Below are 20609 nucleotides of genomic sequence, written 5' to 3' on the forward strand. Positions count from 1 at the left end.
GAAACCTCGCGGAAAAAGTTCACGGTGATCTGTATGTTAAAGGGTTTGAATCCAGGCAAGGCCTAATAAGACTTCTATCCTTCCCAGGTCGGTAAATTGGGTCCTAGTGACAACAGTTATTTGAAACTCTAAGACATGGAAGAAGTGCAAGATGAAACACTATAAAACATTTTATTAGAACGTGTTATGATTGTCTCATCAAAAGTTGGGGATAGCTTTTCAGTGTTGAAGGCCTAATTAAAAAACACACACACATTCAGAAAACCAACCTAAAAACAGTGCCTCTTGCGCCGCAGTTTGTGCTGACTGCACAAAAATTGTGATGAAATAAAACCAGGCGGGACTCTGATGAATCCAAAAGCTTCACCATTCAATTATTTTTAGTAACCATAGCAACCAATGGCTTATCCGTACAGCAACATCAAGAATGTAATACAGAAACCACAAAGAAGAGGACAATAAGACTGCAACAGCAAACACTGATGCTTGGTCAGCTGGGTTAAGACTGAACCTCCCAGCTAACCTTCCAGAGCCAACAGCTCTGGTGGCAATGCCACCCGCTCTCACCTTAAAATCGTCGGGGAGAAGCAGCTTACACGTCCTCAGGAAGCTCAAGATGTATCTGAAAATTTCACCGTCCCGATCGATGAAGTAATGCTGCTTCAAGCTGTCCAGGACGATTGGCTCTGTGCCGTTGAACAGGCGACTGATTCTGCGCAGAAAACAGAGGACAAGGACATCAGTTAGCCTCTTACCAACATATGTTGTGATCCGCTGCTCTTAGGGGAATGGGCTGTTCATGAAAGGTTCGCACAAATGTGAACATGCGCTCAAATACGTTTTAAGGCATGGGCAACGTGGGCGATTGTCCAGGGCCCCTACCTTCCTAGGCTGTGCTTAATTTGTAAACATTTTAAGTGCCAGGGCCCTTCTCAGGAGGTCACTGCGTCTTTCATCGCCCATAACCCCCGCGAACACGGCAATGACAGTCTCAACACAACTACTAACCACCACGCTCCTACAAGTGTAACAATTCAGAATATTCCAACCACCCAATGGTATAAGAATGGTGTGGGCGGCAGGTAATATTCATTTTTAGTCTATATTGAATACCTAAACAACCTTTGTTGCTCTCATCTCAAAATTAGACAACAGTACCACTATGTGGTAAAATGTCATTAGAGCCGGTGCTGAGAATTAACTGACGGTGCACAGCACCGGAAACCATCGGCTCAACTTAAGCACTGTTCTAAGGAGCTCCTAGGAACGTGAACTTTCTTTCTGTTTCACGTCTATTTCTGCATCTCAACCTTTAACGTATTATTCAATATTGTTTGGCATCATGGGCCTTGGATTAGCAGAAAATGGGTAATAGAATGCAAAGTGGTTCCAAACAAGGACCCCAAAAAATGTTTTTTGCCTGGGGTCCCCAAAACCCTTAAGATGACACTGCATGCACAATCACAGCTTCCCCTCTCTACTTCAACAGGTACGCTGATGCACAACAAGTTGCTCAGTAAGGCTATAATTGCTGGAAAGCAACATGATTTCGAAGATAACCTGTCAGGATTGAGGACATTTGAAATGTGCTTAGAAGTGTTAATTTTAAAGATTTATATTGCTCCTATTGGCTGTAGAGTGGCACCTCATATTCTCACTAAGCACTATTCCACAGAACAACAGCTCCTCGAATGCAGACTGCATGTGGAAGTAACAATGGGAGGGAGTGTTGTCCAAAGAGACCATTCTTCTAGAGAAGCTAGACATCCAGGGAGTATGACTGCTAACTCCCAGATTTGACTTCTAGACGTTCACGCTCCATTTGCAGGTGCCATTGGTTTCCTCCTGAAGCAAGGAGCGTGTGGTGGCTGAGCACCTGCTATACTCATGGCGTGCCTCTAATGTTTTATCCATAGAGTACATTCTCCATCCATAGTTTTCTAGTGGCTGCTCTGCGGCCTTCCTCGTTTTCCTGCCTCCCCGCTGCTCCTCCGTCATCACCTGGTATTAGGCTGGATACTAACATACAGATCCCACTGTGCGGCACGCCTCAACACACAGATCCCACTGTGCGGCACGCCTCAACACACAGATCCCACTGTGCGGCACGCCTCAACACACAGATCCCACTGTGCGGCACGCCTCAACACACATATCCCACTGTGCGGCACGCCTCAACACACAGATCCCACTGTGCGGCACGCCTCAACATACAGATCACACTGTGCGGCACGCCTCAACACACAGATCACACTGTGCGGCACGCCTCAACACACAGATCACACTGCATCGTACACTTCACGGCACTGTACACCTCAACATAAGGATCACATGGCATGTACACCTCAACATACAGACCTCATGGCATCGTACACCTTAATAAACAGATCGCCCACCTGAACAAACAGATCACACAGCATTGTACACCTTAATATACAGATCGCACACCTGAACATACAGATCACACAGCATTGTACACCTTAATATACGGATCGCACACCTGAACATATGGATCACATTGCATTGTACACCTCAACATACAGCTCTCATGGCATCGTACACCTTAATAAACAGATCGCCCACCTGAACAAACAGATCACACAGCATTGTACACCTTGATATACGGATCGCCCATATCTCATACAGATCGAGCAGCATCGTATACCTCAACATACAGATTACAAAAGCACTGAAAATACAGAACCATTAATCAACTTTATGGATCATCTTAGGCGCTGGAGGGCTGGATCCATGACATCATATCAAGATACCCACATGATACACATTTTCAGACAAAGATTCTAATGGAATTCCTTAATGTTGGCAGTTATTTAACATGGCACAAATCAATAATCTTGCACCTATTGGGGACAACCCTAGGCTAGACTTAACCTTGGATGTGTATGTACTCTCTGCAGAGTGTAAATTGTATGTTTTTGACTAATGCACTACAGGTAACAAATGCATTGGTGAAACTAAGGGAAGCTGACACCGATGGGTGGTGCCACATTACACAGCCTTTGAAAACAAGCCTATCCACTAAAGCAAGCTGCCACACCATAAAAGTATGCATGTGAGGTTAGGTTTTATAGTGTGAATAAGGAGCGATTTCCAGATCTAAGTGTCTATTACTATAATCTATAAAGCAAAGAACAATAGTCACGTTGAATCAAACCTCCCTGAAGTAAGGAGACTTTAGGAGTATTAAAAATAAAAATCGGACAGATTCCCAGTGCTTAGTTTAATAAAAGAATGTAAAGCCACTACTTAACTTGCAGTGAACACGCCTCGCTTGAGTAAGCCCCGTGTCTTTTTCCAGGAAACCATATGGAAAACAAATGATGTAGCTTGTAATAGGGCTTACGTGCCTGGCTTTGTGCTGCGCCTTTGGTGCCAGTTCAGAAGGATTTCTTCTAAGGTTCAGTGCCACTGTTGCATCAGGTTGAGGCAGGCTAGGGATACTCTAAACAAACTCATTTATGTGAGTCAGCCTACTCTGTGCCTTGGACATTATTACCCTGAAGAGCACAAGCATAATGTAAAATAAACTGCTGACTCCAGGAAGCAGGGTCAGACTGGCCTCTGACAGTGCCTAAAGGGCTGGTATGGCAGCATGTGGCCTGTTTTTAGGTCGAGTATAGCAGCGCACAAGCACTGGGTCTTGTCGGTATGTATCTGGGCTTTTAACCACACCTACCGCACGCCCACCACTATTACTCGTCATGGGCTTGCCTTTCAAACATCCTTTGTTTTTATTGGTAACTTCTTTACGTTTGTCCCTCCTTAGTACAGTTTTGTTACCGCCTTGGCCATCGACCCTGTTACATGGATAATTGCACGTTTGACAATAACTTTGACTGCGATCAAACTTCTTTTTCCTTTTGTCTCTCTCTTCGCATTAACGGGGGTGCTTTGAATCGGCTCGCTTATGTCAACTGTTTTACTTTTTATTTTCAGTTTGTGTGGCAAGAAAAGTCCATTTAGGAATGTACATCGCTAATAGCTCTACCTCGAGCAAACGCGATTGCATTGCAAATGCTTGTTGCTTGTTTGTTGTTTGTGGGCCTGTTTTAAGGCCTGGGGCCATTTTGTTTCTATGTATTACTACAAACATTGCCTGCAACAAGAACATGCAGACGGTCATATCTTGCAAAACACGTATACAGGTTTGTCTTTGCAAGTTCACAACTACGCTGATTTTTAAATCTGGGCCACTTTTTTTGCTGTCAGATTCGCTAACTGGTCCACTGCTATTTTGGTGCCTGAACCTATTTTTTTCAAGTCTGATCCTGCCAGGAAGAAAGTTCAACTTCAAGCTTTACAGTTGAAACTTGCCTGAGCCTGCTCCCTCCTTGCCAGCTAGAAACCAACTGATTTGGCATGGAACCATTAGCTCCTCTGGAAAGAATAGATTCTATTTCATGCCTTAGAGGCATTACATAGCTCCCTTCTTTTCTTATAAATTAGGAAACAAAGCTAAAAGAAAAAGTAATACAGTTATAACATAAAAGTTCATTAGGGTGAGAACCCAATGAAAGGCATAGGGGATGGAAGGAAATTAAGCATGTGAAAATGTTAGGGTGTGCTCACCATGTACATAATCTTCCAAATATAGAGGTGGCTTATAGTACCTTTGTACACGGACAACTCCTATATGCTCTCTTCCTGTCATCCACTAAACATCCATCAGGAGTCTATGAGAAGTGGAAAACTACTACCTCTGTCCTCTTCTATTTTTCCTCAGTTCTTCATCTCCCATCAGTATAAAGCACTACACTCATCTTCCTTCGCCATACCACCACACGCATCTCCCTTCTTGCATAGGGCTACTCTTCATCGGTTCAGTTTCATCTGTCTCCATTCTCCAAAACAATGTACCATTCATGTACCTCCTTTATTTTAAAAGGGCCATGGAATTTGGAAAGACCTGTCTCCATGTCTCCATGCTTGACTTTGAGCCAGTCATCAACCTCAATGGCTCCACGCACAACTGTCTGCACCTTCAGACATCTATCACCAACATTTTATTGATGTAACCAAGCTGGCACCAACTTTGAGAAAGGCTTTCTCCCTCTCAAGAATTAAAAAAAAAAGGCTAAATCTTGGTCACTGGCCAATTGTACAACAACCCTGTTACTCTACAGCATCATTTGGATTGTATCTTTTGCCAGTCTATTGGCTCTCTCCACCATGCCAGTTGCTTGGGAACTGTACAGGGTTTTAAATGAAGTTTGATTTCACACCCCTCTAAAAACACTTTAATCCTGTGATGTATGTTATGTTATATTACTGATGAGAAAACATGGGAAACCTTCTTCTCTAAACAATTCTTCCAAAACAGAATTGGTGAATTTTGTGGTTGCATCTCTCATCAATGTGACCAATAACCACTATGAATGTACATCAAGGCATTTAAAACAATGGCAAACTTTAATTCACTCTTCACTCCGGAGAATAGTCCAATCAAATCCATGCAAACACTGCACCATGATTTCCTTAGTTCATGAATATGGGCCACCTCAGATGTGCTCCATCGTTGGGCCTTTTTTCACATTCCTTCCACTCACAGCAACACTGAACCCATTTAGATGTCTGATCATCAATCCCTGGCCACCACATACTTTCTTTTATCCCTTATTTAGTTACAGATTGGATTGGCCAAGGTGCCCTTTATGTGCTAATTGTATGATCTTTCCTTCAAATTCTCAGGATGAACAAATGTGTAATTCCTCATAATGATATTTTGAACACGCATTGTCAGTCCATCCAGAATCCTAATGAAAGGCCAATCTCTCCTACTGCACATTCTCTCTGCACCTACTTAATTAACACTTAACTTCTTTCAACTTGGCATTTTCCTCCATACCTTTTTTCCATTCATCAAAAGTGAACTCCCTACTTTCACATTGTTCAGTTGCATCCATCCATGCTACAGTGCCTTCCCATTCTATCGCCATTTACTGTCTGTTTATCTACAGTGTGCCAATCTATAGGTTAGCAGGAAAGGCAATTTTCTTATGTCTTTCGCCAGCCAGGTATACATCCCACACATACTGATATTTCTGCAGGCGAGATGCCAACCTTTCTAGTCTAGCTGACCCCTTGCCAAACCCTCTCGGAGTTAGCATCTTCATTAGCAGTTTATGGTCATTATTGGGTTTAAAGTTTAAACCCCCAGTGATATGTCCTGAAATACTGAACACACCATGCTGCAGTCAGTGCCTTGTGCTCTATAACAGAATAATTGTGTTCAGCGTCCATCAGAGTTCGCAAAGTAAAAGCCACAGTCTTTTCAACATTTTGTATATCTGGGACAAGATGGCTCTTATCCCTATAGCACTGGCATCTACTGTCAGGACAGTACTTATTCACATGTCAAACGGTATGAGAATACTTCACTATAGATTTCTTCTTTAATCTTTTTCAGAAAACATTCCTGTTGCACACTCTCACATTTGAATACATTTCCCATCCTTAAAACAATTCTCAACCCTTCTGTCTTGACAGAAACATTTTCAATACAACTTAGAATAGTATTCAATGAGACACATGAAGGATCTTAACTGTCATTTATTCTGAGGTGATGGAGACAACTTGATAGCTTCCATTAGGTCTTCCTTTGGTCTCACTAGAGATTGTGTGACCTAGATGTTTGATTTCTCCGACTAACATTTTTACGTATCCTTTCTCAATGTAACACTAGTGTCTGATAACCTTTTTAATGCCTGTTTCAAGGCCCTAGTGTGCTCCTCTACTGTTTCTCCAAAAATGAGTATGTTTTGAAAGTATATAGTATTTGCTCATCATTTGAACATCTCAGTCATAGTCCTCTACAAAATGCTAGCTACTGATGATAATCTGGAAGGCATCCTTATAAACTGAAATGTACCTCCCATGGTAATGAATATAGTCAAGTTGTTAAAAGTCTTCATGTAAACCTATCAATGATATGCATTATTTAGCTCCAGTTTAAAAAACATACCCTAATCAACAACATTATCTCATTGATATTAGGTAAAGGAAAATTGTCTATGAAAATATTTGGATTCATACTCCTCAAGTCCACAAAAAATCTCAAGCAGCCATCTGCTTTTTCAGTTATGACCACAGGAGACACCCAACTAGAAACCCCAAACAGGTTAGTAATACCTTGCCTCATTATATATTCTAGCATCCTCTTAACTTCACTTTTAACTACAACTGGGACCCTTTTCATCTTGTGTTTTACTGAGATGGCACCCGGCCTAACCATGATCTTCTGGACATAGCCTCTCAACTGGCCTAGTTCTTCCTTGAAAACATTTTTAGCTGCACTCACAATATCATCATGGCTCACCTTTTCTTCTATCATTCCCCAATTGCAAGCAAGCGTGTTGATAATAATATGTAAATCATATTGATGCACGCATCCCAAGATCGGTGTCCTTTCCACGGCAATATATGCTTTACCTTCAATCTTTCTGTACATAAATTCTTATGTTTGTAAAGAGGTATCCTAAAATATCAGTTTCTTCCCCTGATACCCTCACAGATAGATATCTTTTGGGGACAACACTACATCAAGCCACCTTTCTTTAAATGCTTATTTAAGTATTGTAGTGTACATTGATCCTGAATAGACCATAAGTACTATATCTCTATCCTTCACTTGAAAGTTTATTAGTGGTCTATTGTTTCTGGATTTACTATCTTTATCTACACTTGAGATGCTATCACTCCACTTGCTGTTATCTCTGCAAATGCATGCAAAATTGCCTCTACGGCCACAGCTCCTGCACTCCCTGTTGATGGAATAACATGACTTTGACTCAGGCCCATGAAAATGACTGCCACACCAATGGTAACCCTTACTATTTTGCCTATAGCTGATACCACCTATTTTGTATGTATTAGTGTTTTTACAGTAATCCACTACATTCTCATGTTTTCCTACCCTGTCCACAGAAGAAACCTCATCTTTACTTGCTGTCTCTCTTTTTTACATTTCTCTCATCAAAAACTCACTGTTCCACTTCTTTAGCTATAACAATGGCATCCTAAAAAGTTAGGTTCTTTACCACCCATATTCTCTCTTAAACTTTCCTACTGTTACATTGGACAATCAGCTGGTCACGTATGAGCTTCTCTGTCATTTGAACAAATTGACATTTAACTGTAAGTTCAGGTAGCCTTGCCACAAATTCATCATTAATTTGCTTATCTCTGAGGTTGGGTATAAAACGTTTACCCTGTCATAACTATGTTTGCATCCATGGCAAACCTATACCTCAACCTTAACTTTGCCTCAATTTCTACACTGGTATTATTTGACCACTGTGGTCAGTTGCTCCTGGTAGAAACTTGGACATGTTATCCCTCCTTCCCTAATGTACTGAGAAGTACCAGTATTTCCTTCGAGATTTCACATTTTGTCCATCTAGGGCTACCAAGTAATATTCAAAAATATCTATCCAAACTTCCCATTGTACCTTGTTGTTCCAAGAAAGGAGAAATCTATTTAATGCCTCAAAGGCATAAGATATCTTTCCCCTTTCCTTACAAAACAGAAAACAAAGATAAAGGAAACCATTATAATGGTGAGTAACATTTAGTTATTTAATGTCACTTCATGGCTGCTGCTGATAGCCTTGTTACTGCCCACTGCGTTGCACTCCTGCTGGGTGCTTGAGAGGTTGGTTATATTAGTGCTTATGTCGTTGAAGGAAATACAGCTACAAAATACTGTTCTAAGTTGAGTAAAGAACAGACATTGCCAATTGTGAGTGATTGAAAGTAGCATTCATAGAGGGCAGCAATCATCCAAATGAATGCCCAAGCTGATGAAAAGTTTTAAATTACAGTTTGAATCACAGTTCTCATATTTAGCAAGGGATGTTCATAAGAATGCGCTAGCATCAGTCAGTATAAAATGTATCTGACTCAAATATGAATATGGACATTTAACTGGACACAACGATATAAAATGTGTCCTGGATCACCTCGCAGGCTGCTCATTTCTCTGGCTGGCAAAATGTTGTGAAGTAAACTGCTGACTTCAAAAAGAAGGTTCAGCTTGAAGCCTTATTGTTACAGCCTGCCTCACCGGGAACCAACTGACATGACATGGAACCCTTAGCTTAGGAATCAACAACAGAATATACGGAAAGGAGAGATTCTAGTTTGTCCACTGCACTACTTGCCCAGGGTAAACAATCGCAAGCTACTTTGCAGTCCTGCTAATACCTCCTTTTTATGGTAGTCCAGGAGGGCGACCACTCAAAACCCTTCTTTATCAGTCACACACGTGCGACATTCAAACAGAAAAAGTTCCTACTGTCCTCTGAGCTCCTCCTCTGTCATTCAACGGTATATTAGCTCACATAATGGAAAACCAAGAATCCAAAAAGATGGATCAGTCAGTGGTGACTAGAACGCTGTGACTGCCATCACCTGGTCCAAAGAACAATGAGAAGAATAAAAAGGATAGGGTAAAACGGGGAGTAGCTGTCCAGTACCCAGCCAATCTCTTCCATGTTTTCCTTTGCTCAGCCGGTGGTGATGCTGAATATGCATCCACGTGCAGGTCCCTTTAGAATGAGATTTCAGTAATCTCAAACTGCATACAAATGTTAGTACAGTATTCCAAAGCAACTAACCACAAGATGACCCAGTCTCAGCAATACATCTCAGAAAACCTTTACTTATTCATGGCAATTTATGCTACAAATTACTCCAAATGTTTTCTAGAAGATTTCTGGATTTCCTCAACCCGCTCAACCATTAGAAATGAACATGGGTTGTAAAGAGGCAGTGTGCACTCTTGGTATTTGCATTCTATAGAAATTTCACACAGCAATTCAAGCATGCAGTGAACTTGGAACCACTTTTGCTGGATTTTCATTTAATGTAGATTCAAGCTATTTTTGCAAACACTTGCATTCTATGCAGAACTTGAAGCTTCCCTGGAAAGCATACACATTAGTTTCCTGGGTAAAGACCCAACACTTCTCACAGCTGCTACAAACAGTGAAACAGCATCAAGAGGGGTGAGTAGAGCAAATCCCTTTATAATCAAACACAAACATAGCCTAGTACACAAAATCAGTGCCAAAAATAGATTGTCCAGAAACGTCCTTATCATAAAGTGCTCCATTCATCTGTGATTTCAGTTGACGCGAAGGTTGTTCTTCAGTTCATTGCTATATTGTGTACATACAGATGTTGTCTCTCTAGGCATTGCTTATATAGGATATTACAGCTTGCAACTGAATAATGAATCAATCTTAGTGTTTCATTAACAGATCAACAATGAATATTACAACTCTGGAATGCTGAGTGCCACATTGAAGGCAACGGAATGGCTCAGGGACAATAATGGCAGGTACAGGCATTCTGCTCCAACATTCCAATGTTATTTAGAACACGCTACCCACAGTGAGTGGAATGTTGTAATAGTCTTGTTGCCCTTCTATCACAGGCTAAACTCGTTGGTAAAGGACTTCTTCCTTATCATCACTAAAGTTCACAGCCCTCGGTAGCAGCCTATGATGCTATAGGACATGTTATTATATTTCCTTACAGCCAGCGGCGGCTTCTCTGCTAAGACGGAGGAGCGTCACACCACTGCTTTATGCAGTGGACGAGAGGAAAATTAAAATGATAATAACGTAATGTTATCATTTTATTTTTCCTCGGGGAGCCAGGTTAGGGCGGGGCGGGTTGGGGATGGGGAGGGCTGAAGACAGAGTGGTGAGTGCAAATAAGTGCGCATGAAGCTTTGGCTGGCCAAACAGTCATGCCCAATTTGCATTTCTCCACCAAGCTGTAAAGACAGCCTGGAGGAGAGAGTGCTCAGGGCACTACTCCCTGTCTGCGCGCTGAAGCCATGCACTCAGACCAATCATGATGCTGCTGTCACGCTGTTGACAGCACTGCTGTGATTGGAGGGAAGTATGGAAGCCTTGTGCTTCCAGGAGTGTGAGGAGGATGAGGGAAAGACGGAACCATCTCTCCCAACATAGAGGTAAGTTTTAAAAATGTATTTAAATCCTCCTCAGCCCCCCCCACTCCGACAAGTGGCCGCCACTGCTTACAGCCTGTAGCTGAGGGCTATTAAGGTTGATAATGGCCCTAAATCCAAGTTACAGGCCCAAGCCGGGATTTTCTATGAAACAACACCCTGACATAAATTACATAGCCTGGGCCTAACATAATGAGATATAGCAACAATGTTGGGCTCAGGTTCAACCTGGACTGTGATGACAATCACAATAATGAATACTTTGCCAAACGGGTATGGCAAGCTGTCAACTCTGTGTCCCCAATAACACTGATGATACACTTCAACCATTACTGTTGTTAGGGTTTGAAGGATAGACTTATGTTTGACTGGTGAGCCCTGAAGACATACTGCTTTCTTAGCTGTGAGTTCCTCCCTCAAAATATGTTTTAAAATGACACTGGATGAACTGGTGGACATGGGCCGATAACACACTGGGTGTTCCCCATGGAACGAAGGGAGGGCCTGATGCTACTTTTGCAAGCCTTATTGCAGCACATTTGCCAAGGGCAGTTATCCACCCTCGAGGAGTTCACATTTTACATTACTACTATGAATCAGGCAGTCTTTAAAGTGTGGGCACAGCACTGCAGTGCCAAGGTGGGCAATGAAGGAGTGTCCACCTGGCTTCCGTCACGGGCTGCAGATTATGTGATGCAGCTCCCAGTTCACTGAGCACAGCACAAATTGCTTTGCACTCACTGCAGTCAAGAGATACGTAAACTTTGTACAATAGGAGTCCCTTGTTGGCATTTACAGGTTGCTGTGGTAGAAATCTATTCACTAGTTTTTCACAGTGGTCACACCCTTTTAAATTAGGATTTGTAGAGGTCAAAATGTAGTTCTGCCACCCACACAGTGTGTGTCATTCCTGAATTATCTAATATTGAATATCAATCAGAAACTGGCTGTAGTGGTTAGAATTACACATAATTGCAATACGTTAAAATATCGTACAATTCAAATCAGTTTTGGAGAAAGCATTACACTCTTTACTTTTTAAAACGGCTGTGTATGATAACATTAACCTCAAATGATAAATTACCAGCAAGTATTATTGTATCAAGTACATTACAGTAGTTTTTACTACACACAGAAGGAGAAGCAACCATTGCAAATGTACGCCTATGCTATGAAACAATGTCTCTAGTGCAAGTGTAACTTCCCAGTCTTTTAGACTTTTTTTTTGCAAAAGCTTCGGCTATAGAAATTCAGAAATGAAATAGAAAATCTTAATTTTACATCGTCCGTTCTTTCCACAGAATAAATTCCTCACAGCTCGCTTCCAAATAAGTTTTAGTATGCGTTTGAAAATATGTACATTCTGGAAGAGGCGACGGGGCAGCTGGGAGGGTGGGCTACATGCCTAGCACGTGAACACCCTTTATTCTCATAGAAGTAGCTACTAAGATCAAGTGAAATATTTAACAAATATGGAAGGAACTTCAAAGACAACACAGAAAATCAAAACTCCAGAATTCCCAAAGGTTGAGCTCTAGTGAACGGTGGGCTTTTTGTGCTTGGAGATGTGCCTGAAGCTGCTTTAACCTTATCGATCATTCCCATTCTCAACAGTTACTTCTTAGCGGAGACTCGTGATCTCCAATGCAGCACTGCAGCTGTAGGGATAAGTAGTTTTTTGGTAACTTTACAAAAGCGCCTTAATACCCAGTTCATGACGGTGCTGCCTACAACTGTTCAGTAAATAAATATTCTGGACCTGTAGCCCAAAGAGCCTACAGCTGTGTTCTGTATCACCTATAATTAATGACTGCACATTATGATACACTACATAACACAGTAAGGGTATTTGTAAAGTACAAATTCACCCTTTGGAGTATTTTGGAGCTGAATAACAAGGCCCATATTTTCTTTCACTTTGCTCTAGTACGGTGTCACCGCACACAACTTGTTACTTTGCATCAACGGGGTATCCTATGGGCGGTACGTGGGTGTTCCCAACCAATCACCTATGGGTTTTGATACAGTTTCCTATCTCATAACATTGGTAGATAGGTAGTTGTGCCACAAATGATGCCTCTTATAGGCAGGTGTAAAGTTGGAGCATGGTTTAGACGTCTCAAAATGTGGGTGTGTACTGCATTGTACAGCATACATACAAAGTGAGAAGCGTTGTAAAGTATGTCAAAACAGTAACTGTATTGGAATGGTACCCTTCGAGAAAAAAACAACCTATATTAGACACCACACATATACCTTTGAACTATAGTGTAACGGTGTGTGAGTGGCGCAAACCATTCTTAAATGCGCCAGTGCTCGGAAACAGAACCACTACACCATATCTTAGTAGATATGGCGCTGACCTGCTCTCTCCCTTTCACGCTAACACAACCACTTTGGTTGCAGGGGTGGATGACTTCTTAGAAAATTCATTTTATCAGCCTTGGAAGGTTTGAGAGACTGAGGGAACCCACTGGGATTTGAACCTGTGACCAGATGGTCAAACATCGATTCCTGCACTGGCGTCATTAATCCATTGAACCATCAGACATTGCTGATAGATAACAGTAAAGTGACATCACTATAGTGGCATGGGAAAGTTCACTAAGGGTAATAAAGGGGGCCTCTCATAGATGATCTTGAAGGTGTAAATAATTCCACTATTTAACCTACAATGTTGTCATTAGAGAAATTATTTTAAAAAAATAAACCAGAGAAAAGCTGTTAAAATACCTGTAATTTGTTTAACCCTGCATATTATTTTTAGTGTAAACAGATCATTTCCTCAAAACTTGACATTGTTGTTTTAAAATTATATTTTGATGCAATAATGTACCTATTAGTATATGTCCCAATATCAGAATCTTGAGCAATACTTCAGGAAAACACAAGCAGCACATTTAATACAATAACACGTGTATCAAAGAATACATTTCTAACAATGGGAAAAGGTTGTATGCTTTTACGGTGGGTGTTTTCTGCAGGAGACACACTTTCTACACCGATCTTAACCTGCATTTTTGGATTGTACTGATCTTAACAGCCCATGTTGTACTCAGACAATGTTTGGTTCATTGTCTGAAGGAGACACTTAGTACTGAAACCCTTTCTTGGCTTGGAAATGAAATTGGGAAAGGGTTATATTAAATATAGATACTAAATCCTGGCTTTCAATGCCCTTTCTCCCTCATTGATCCTTCCGCAGCCCTAAGGTAACAAATCAGTGGATGCATGAGTTGGGCCCTGAGTGATAAAATGAGTCATAAACTGGCCAAATGAGAGGAGACAAGGTATGACTGGGGAACTAATAGGCAGCACTAAGCGCTGCACCAGGGATGTTGTTTCTCAGGGAATACAAGATGAGTAAACCTCGAGATGGTGATGAGGGTGGTAGCTACAATTTAACGAACCTAGAGCAGCAAAAACAAGGCCAGCGTTAGATGAAATGAAGCGAGCAGCTGTCTATGCTGAATTAACTCTAGGCTTAAAAGCATTCATAACCTTTGACCTCATAATGACCAACTACTGCGAAAAGAACAGGGGGTAGAATATTAAATAAATGGAGGTGTGTACCAGGAGAGGTGCGAGAAAGAAAAAGGAGGCTGTTACATCAACTTAAATACTGAATAGAGAAATCAGTTTGAGCATCATCTCCACTTTTTAGGACCAGAGCTACGTTGTGGTGACAGCTGAGCTTAAGGATTTTCTTAGTGGTGACTGAAAAAACTGTTTTAGTGGGCCCTTGTTTTGGAATACATTCGTTCTAAATTAATAAAGTGTACCTCATTGATAGCAGTGCTTTGGGATAAAATGATATTGGTCGCAGTCAGCTTGTGCTCGCTCTTTCTCAGGATGGTGAAGTGTGCCTCATCTTTTCACAGACCCTAGAAAATCATCCACGTGAAGAAGCCACTCAGAAGAGACTTAGAACCAGCTGTATGTTTCTGAAGGATGAACAAGAGAAGCTTACTGTTTCTTGAAGATAGGGACATTTGTAGAACAGTAGAATGTTTTAAACTTTGCTGATGATAATCCTGTGTTCTACTAATCTAAAAGTGCAGTGATTATTTTGTTTTAGTGGACAATAGTTGTCAACGCCAGCACTCATTTTTTTAGATACTTTATCATCAGACTTTCATCCTGATTAAAGTGGCGAAAGAACGAAAAGGAAATCACAAGAAGGAAGCAAACGACAGGTAAGCCGTCACAAGGAAGAAAGCTGGGACAAAAGCTAACCTTGAAGAGTGAGATAAAGGGATAGGTAAAGAAGGGGTGATGGAAGAAAGACTAGAGAGCCTTAGTATTCTGCAACCTTTGGAATTCAGCCATGCCTAGTGCATGTTCCTAAGAAAAACGATGGGTCGTGCAGTTTTTTTATTTTTTTTAATTTAATTTGTTATTACAAATTGGGCATTAGTTTTTGTATTCATGCTGCTGAATTGGTGCTTTCTCGCATATTTTCAGATGTATTTCCCACGCTGTGGGCGACTTTCCACGAGCATATCCCCCCAGTGCTTACTGGTAGTGTGTGTTCTGAAATCCCAGGGAGTGCAAAATTATTGCACATCTCGGAACCTTGATTCGGTCAGTAACCTGACACTGAGGTTCACCTCAGCACTCACAGCAAGGGCTTAGTGTTGGGGAGGGAATACGGGGGGGGGGGGGGGGGGGGGGAGCGAAGGACCTAGTACACTAGTGACAGAGTAAATAATAAATATAATGCAAAACCGGGAAGATGATACACACACACATACAGCATGAACAAACTGAAAGCCTTTGTTTTCCCCCAGCGAACTTTAGTTACTATCAATTTCGGGTGTTTATTTTTTTATTATGTACCAACCAATGCATTATTAGGTTTTAAAGGCAGTGCTTAATACACACACGCCTTCTAATCACAGCGTCGTCTTGTAGAGAAGGAATTATTGATTATGTTGATTTTAGAAAACAATTAACACTAATTAATGGCCCAGAGCTGGCTTAGCAGCAGAACAAAGCAGGTAGCAGGCTGGTGTTAAGAGGTTGTAATTTCCTGTTGGTTTCTGATACTGCAAACACAAAGTAATCACAATCCTGCTCTGTTTGAAGTGCTTGACATAAATGAAGGCGACCTGCAATGTTGTTTAACACACCTAGTCATACCTGAAAGTCAAAGGACAAAAGAATTACATTTATTTTCAAAATGGGCTCACAATTAATAATCAGCTTTTTACAAATTTTGGCAAAGTAAAAAAAAAAAAGTGTTTTTACTCCCGAACATTTTGATGTATAAAAGAAAATGCTCAAAATTTAAAAGGGTGAAATAGTTCCAATTATTTTGTACTTGTCCACTACACCGCCTGGGCGCGTGCATTAGCGAAAACTAGGTTATGTGCATTAAAAAATATGGGACTAATAAACGGTTTAGTCATAAATGGATAGTTCCTTCCGAGAACAAAACCAGAATCAGCCTTCCAAGGGGCAAGGGTACAATGCGCCCATACCCTTTGACCATAACTCTTGTACTCAATGACGTATCAAGTTAGTTTGGGGAAACAAATCAGCGCATGGTTAAGCCTTTCAATTCAAAATTACTAACAAATGGAAAACATTTACAAAATTATTGATATTTTTATTTAACTTGCTAGTGGTATTTGCTTAGCACAGGCATAGCCTTGAGAGCTGTGGAGTGCTTTACAGACCACAGGGGTTAGGAACCTGTACATACTTGTTACAATCTTTGTGGACTTAAATAAGGCATCCTGTAAAAAATGCAAACATATTTACACATAAAACAGGGATCTAAAAGCGGCAGGGATGGGAGGACTGGAGTTTGAGAAATGGTCTTTCGGGGCAGGGTTAATATCTGGAAAAGAAGGTTTTAAATTCTTGTCTCAAGAACAGGACTGTGGATTAGTACTCTGACCCAGGTTTAGTTTCTGATGTTAGTGACATGGCAAGAGATTTTTTCTTCCTCACTTTTTCTTTCCCTGCCTTGGAATCTCCAGTACATCAGGTTTATCCATAATCAGATTGCTTTTTCAGCTAATTTAGTAGTTGGGTTTGCTGGCCTGGATGGTGTTGGAAGTGATACAACATGATCTGAACTTCATGAGCAATGGGATCAGGAGCCAGTGAAAATGTTAAATGGCAAGGATGATGTGGTTGTTTTCGCACTGGCTAGTGATGAGATAAGCAATTGCCTGGAAGACCGCCTCACTGAAATAATAATGCAAGCCAAGTAGCCTGTGAGCAACGTGTTGCCTCCTTTGAAGTGCATGATGACAGATTTCACTGTTGAGGGTGTAGCTAGGGAGGAAGTCTTTGATCTTACAAAAAGGGCGTAACTATTGTCAAGCAATCTGGACTTTCTTCTTCCTGTACTCTTTGAATGGAACCCAAAACATAAACATACCGCCGCTGCCTAGTCTTTCATCACACTACACTCACCCCACACCGCGGCTGATCATACACATACACACACTCTTACGCAATTCTCTCACACTTTTTCTTCCTTTGCCCTCATTGCATGCTAGCTAACTCAGCTCTGGTCCCAGCTCGCACCCTTGCACGGTCCCAGAATACCTACTTTTCTACTATAGGTCTATGTAATACACAACTGTTGTGCTGAGAATAAGCATGGCATTGAGCTGGTCAGGAACCCACCAACCCCTCCTTTCCACAATCTGTCCAAAACCACAACTCTTATGTAGAACTAGACAACAACCTATTGTAAAAATTCCCGAGGCCATGAATTTCTGCACCTTCAAACTCAAATGAAAAACTACTACAGGTTACAAGAGAGTGGCTTACAGCACCCACCTTGCTAACAAGTATGTATAAAGGGTGCTGTAAAGCCATTAGAGATTAAATGATTTAAAAAATAAGCCCTCACAGGACATAGGAAGCTCTTTATCACTGGAGCAAATGTCTTACATGTGGCCATTAAATAAAAACTTTTCACATGGACCTAGCTTGCACCCTTCGATTTAGTCTCTGTAATTGACAAGGATCTTGTTTGTCAGAACTGAATACAGCTCCGAAAACAAATTTTTGCCTACAATACCTTTAACGGCTGGTGTCCACTGTAAGCAGGGGTGTACTGGGATGTGCCATTGTGGTTTTGTAGAGTTGTGGGACAGGCAGAGACACAGACAATGCAAAAAAGCAGGGCTGTCCATAAGGGAATGGGGCCCCTCTGAATGCTTTCCTTGTTCTGCTCCAATGCACTAACTGGCCTGGTGGTCATGCCGTGTCAAGCACTAAGCACCTCTGTAGTGAAGAAACACTATCAAGTCACAGTTGGTCATCCATGCATAAAACGTGACCCTTAAGTCTCCATTGTAGCAGCACTGATTAGGATAACTCAGTGCCATTGTTTAGACATTTATAAGGTATTATCTAGCAGACAATGTAAGCACTCTGGTTACAAAAGACATATTGTGAACATACAGTGGGTTTAAAGCCCACCCACTGCACCCCATTGGGTTGGCTTTATTGTCACTCTCATTTGCTAATCTCTTACTCAGTGGCTTGCTTTCCTCTTCTTGCATTTGTCCCTACACCGAAGCATAGCCTTTTTACAATCCATTTCATTGGCTGACTTGTAGCCTTCCAGTGCTCTGCTTTAGGGAGCTCCTTTTTAGGTTTCACCTGCACAGCACTTGCGCTGTGCTTGTGAAGTCTTATGTTACAAAAAAAACATTTAAAGGAACTTAGAACTCACCCCTGCTTCGTCCCTTACTTATCGGACCTTCCTGTTTGTTCATTCAATCGTCGCTCTAATGTCGCTTGAATTTACTTTTTACTGCCTAGCAGGTCACTTCCTGCTCTTCTGTTCTGCATTCTGTTCTGCTTTTGCTGTTGCGTGGAGTGTGACCAAAGTACACCTTCCGTTTTTTAGTGATTTGTTACTTGTTAGTGTTTGTATGCAAAAAGATTAACTGAACACAAGTCAATTTGCTTTCAAATGTGTGAAAACCTGTCAGCCATCTTGCAATGGAGTATCGAGAGCAGACGCAAAGCAAGCAGCGAGTGGGATCATTATGTTATGTTTTGGATTACTTAATAATTACATTTCTGATGAATAACAGTTGTAAATATTAAAATTATTTGTGTGTTAGTTTTTTAAATTACCACTCACTCATTTTTAAAGAAAAATAATTTGCATATTTTTTTATTTTGAATTGTTATTGTCTCAGTGACTTATTAACAGGCTGTGTAGTAAACTTGCAGGCACTAGGGTCATGATTTGAATGTTGCAGCAGGTACAGTGGCACCAGTGCCACAATGTGTCAGAACCCATCTAAACAGAAATTATTATAAAATGTTACTTCTAAACAGGCAGACACACGTGAGGTTACCTTGCAGGCATTAGGGTCATGATTTGAATGGTGCAGCAGGTGCAGTGGCGCCTTGCCCAAAAGCTCTAGAAACCTCACTAAACAAATTATTACTAAATCTTACTTCTAAACAGACAGTTACAAGTGCAGTTATCTTGCAGGCATTAAGGCTATGATTTCAATGGTGCAGCAGGTGCAGTGGCACCGGGGACAACAGTTGTCATAGCTCCTCTAAACACCAAATATTGCTAAATTTTACTACTAAACAGGCAGTCACAATTGTGGTTACCTTGCAGTTAAAAGGGTCATGATGTGAATGGTGCAGCAGGTGTACTTTAAAAACTACACATTACTATACTCTAATACAATGCCATATTAAGTAAGGTACAAAATATCAGTTTGAAACCCTGTATGGCTCTTTCCCTCTTGTGATTCTCTCCCATCTTGTTTCTCCCTAGTGTGCTGCTTTTGCCATACCAACTTTGTTTCTGTTTTATTCCCTACTTTCCCCACCAGTTCTTCAGTTGCCGTTCAACCCTAGCATTCCTACTTTTTTTTTTTTTTGGAAGGTTGTTGCATTAAATTGCTACCACCTCCCCCCCCAAAGAGACGCTTTTGTGCTATTTCAATTTCATTTTTTTATATTTATCTATCCAGCTTGGTAAATATATATAAAAAAACACACATCATTTTGCAGGCAGGCGCATGTGTGCCCATATGTCATTAGATGTGTAAAAGCCTCCAAATGATTCGGACAGGCCATTGTGCCTCTTTTGTTTTTCTCATGTTTTCCTTTCAGCTATGCTGCACAACATCTTTTGTGATGATGTACAGCAATGTCAAAAGGCACTGCCAAAGCCAATAGGTCTCAACAGCAAGACATATTTGCTCTGCCAATGCTTCTATAGGTGCTGGTCATGTCAATTATATGTGTTGCTGATCCACCTAAGAAGTGTTGATTCGTTTTACTTTTGTAGCAGCTCTTCTGAGAAGTGTTAGCACTAAGTGGCCAAAAATATGAAAGTATGACTGCCCATCCAAGATGCAGGAACAATCCCACTAAAAAACAAAGTGCCCATGCTAAGAAGTGCTGGTAGTGCCCATTACTAACATAACTACCCTCATGTGATGGGTTGATAAAATAACACAAAACGTTTGGCTGTTGTGTTAAGATTTGCCAGTATTAATGCAGTGGAGAAAGTTGAAGTGCAGTTCTCAATGGCATCTTTTTAAGTTGCCAGTGATGGCTACCTGTTAGGGATTTGCTCCTCTACTTCGCTGGTGAATAC

The 20609-nt window shown here is 41.1% G+C and overlaps 1 protein-coding gene and 1 long non-coding RNA gene across 3 annotated transcripts in view; one reads left to right on the forward strand and one right to left on the reverse strand.

The window, feature by feature from the left end:
* The window catches only part of KCTD15 (potassium channel tetramerization domain containing 15), a 149003-nt gene that overhangs the window by 45196 nt on the left and 83198 nt on the right, over positions 1–20609 (reverse strand). For both annotated transcript variants that reach the window (XM_069216489.1, XM_069216490.1), the window contains exon 3: positions 568–712. In XM_069216489.1, the coding sequence (XP_069072590.1) occupies positions 568–712 (145 nt within the window). The remainder of the gene's footprint in view (positions 1–567; positions 713–20609) is intronic.
* The window catches only part of LOC138267498 (uncharacterized), a 135287-nt gene that overhangs the window by 36857 nt on the left and 77821 nt on the right, over positions 1–20609 (forward strand). The gene's annotated exons all lie outside the window — the stretch shown is intronic.

The sequence above is a fragment of the Pleurodeles waltl genome, chromosome 12 (assembly GCF_031143425.1).
Source record: "Pleurodeles waltl isolate 20211129_DDA chromosome 12, aPleWal1.hap1.20221129, whole genome shotgun sequence".
Taxonomy (NCBI): Eukaryota; Metazoa; Chordata; class Amphibia; order Caudata; family Salamandridae; genus Pleurodeles; species Pleurodeles waltl.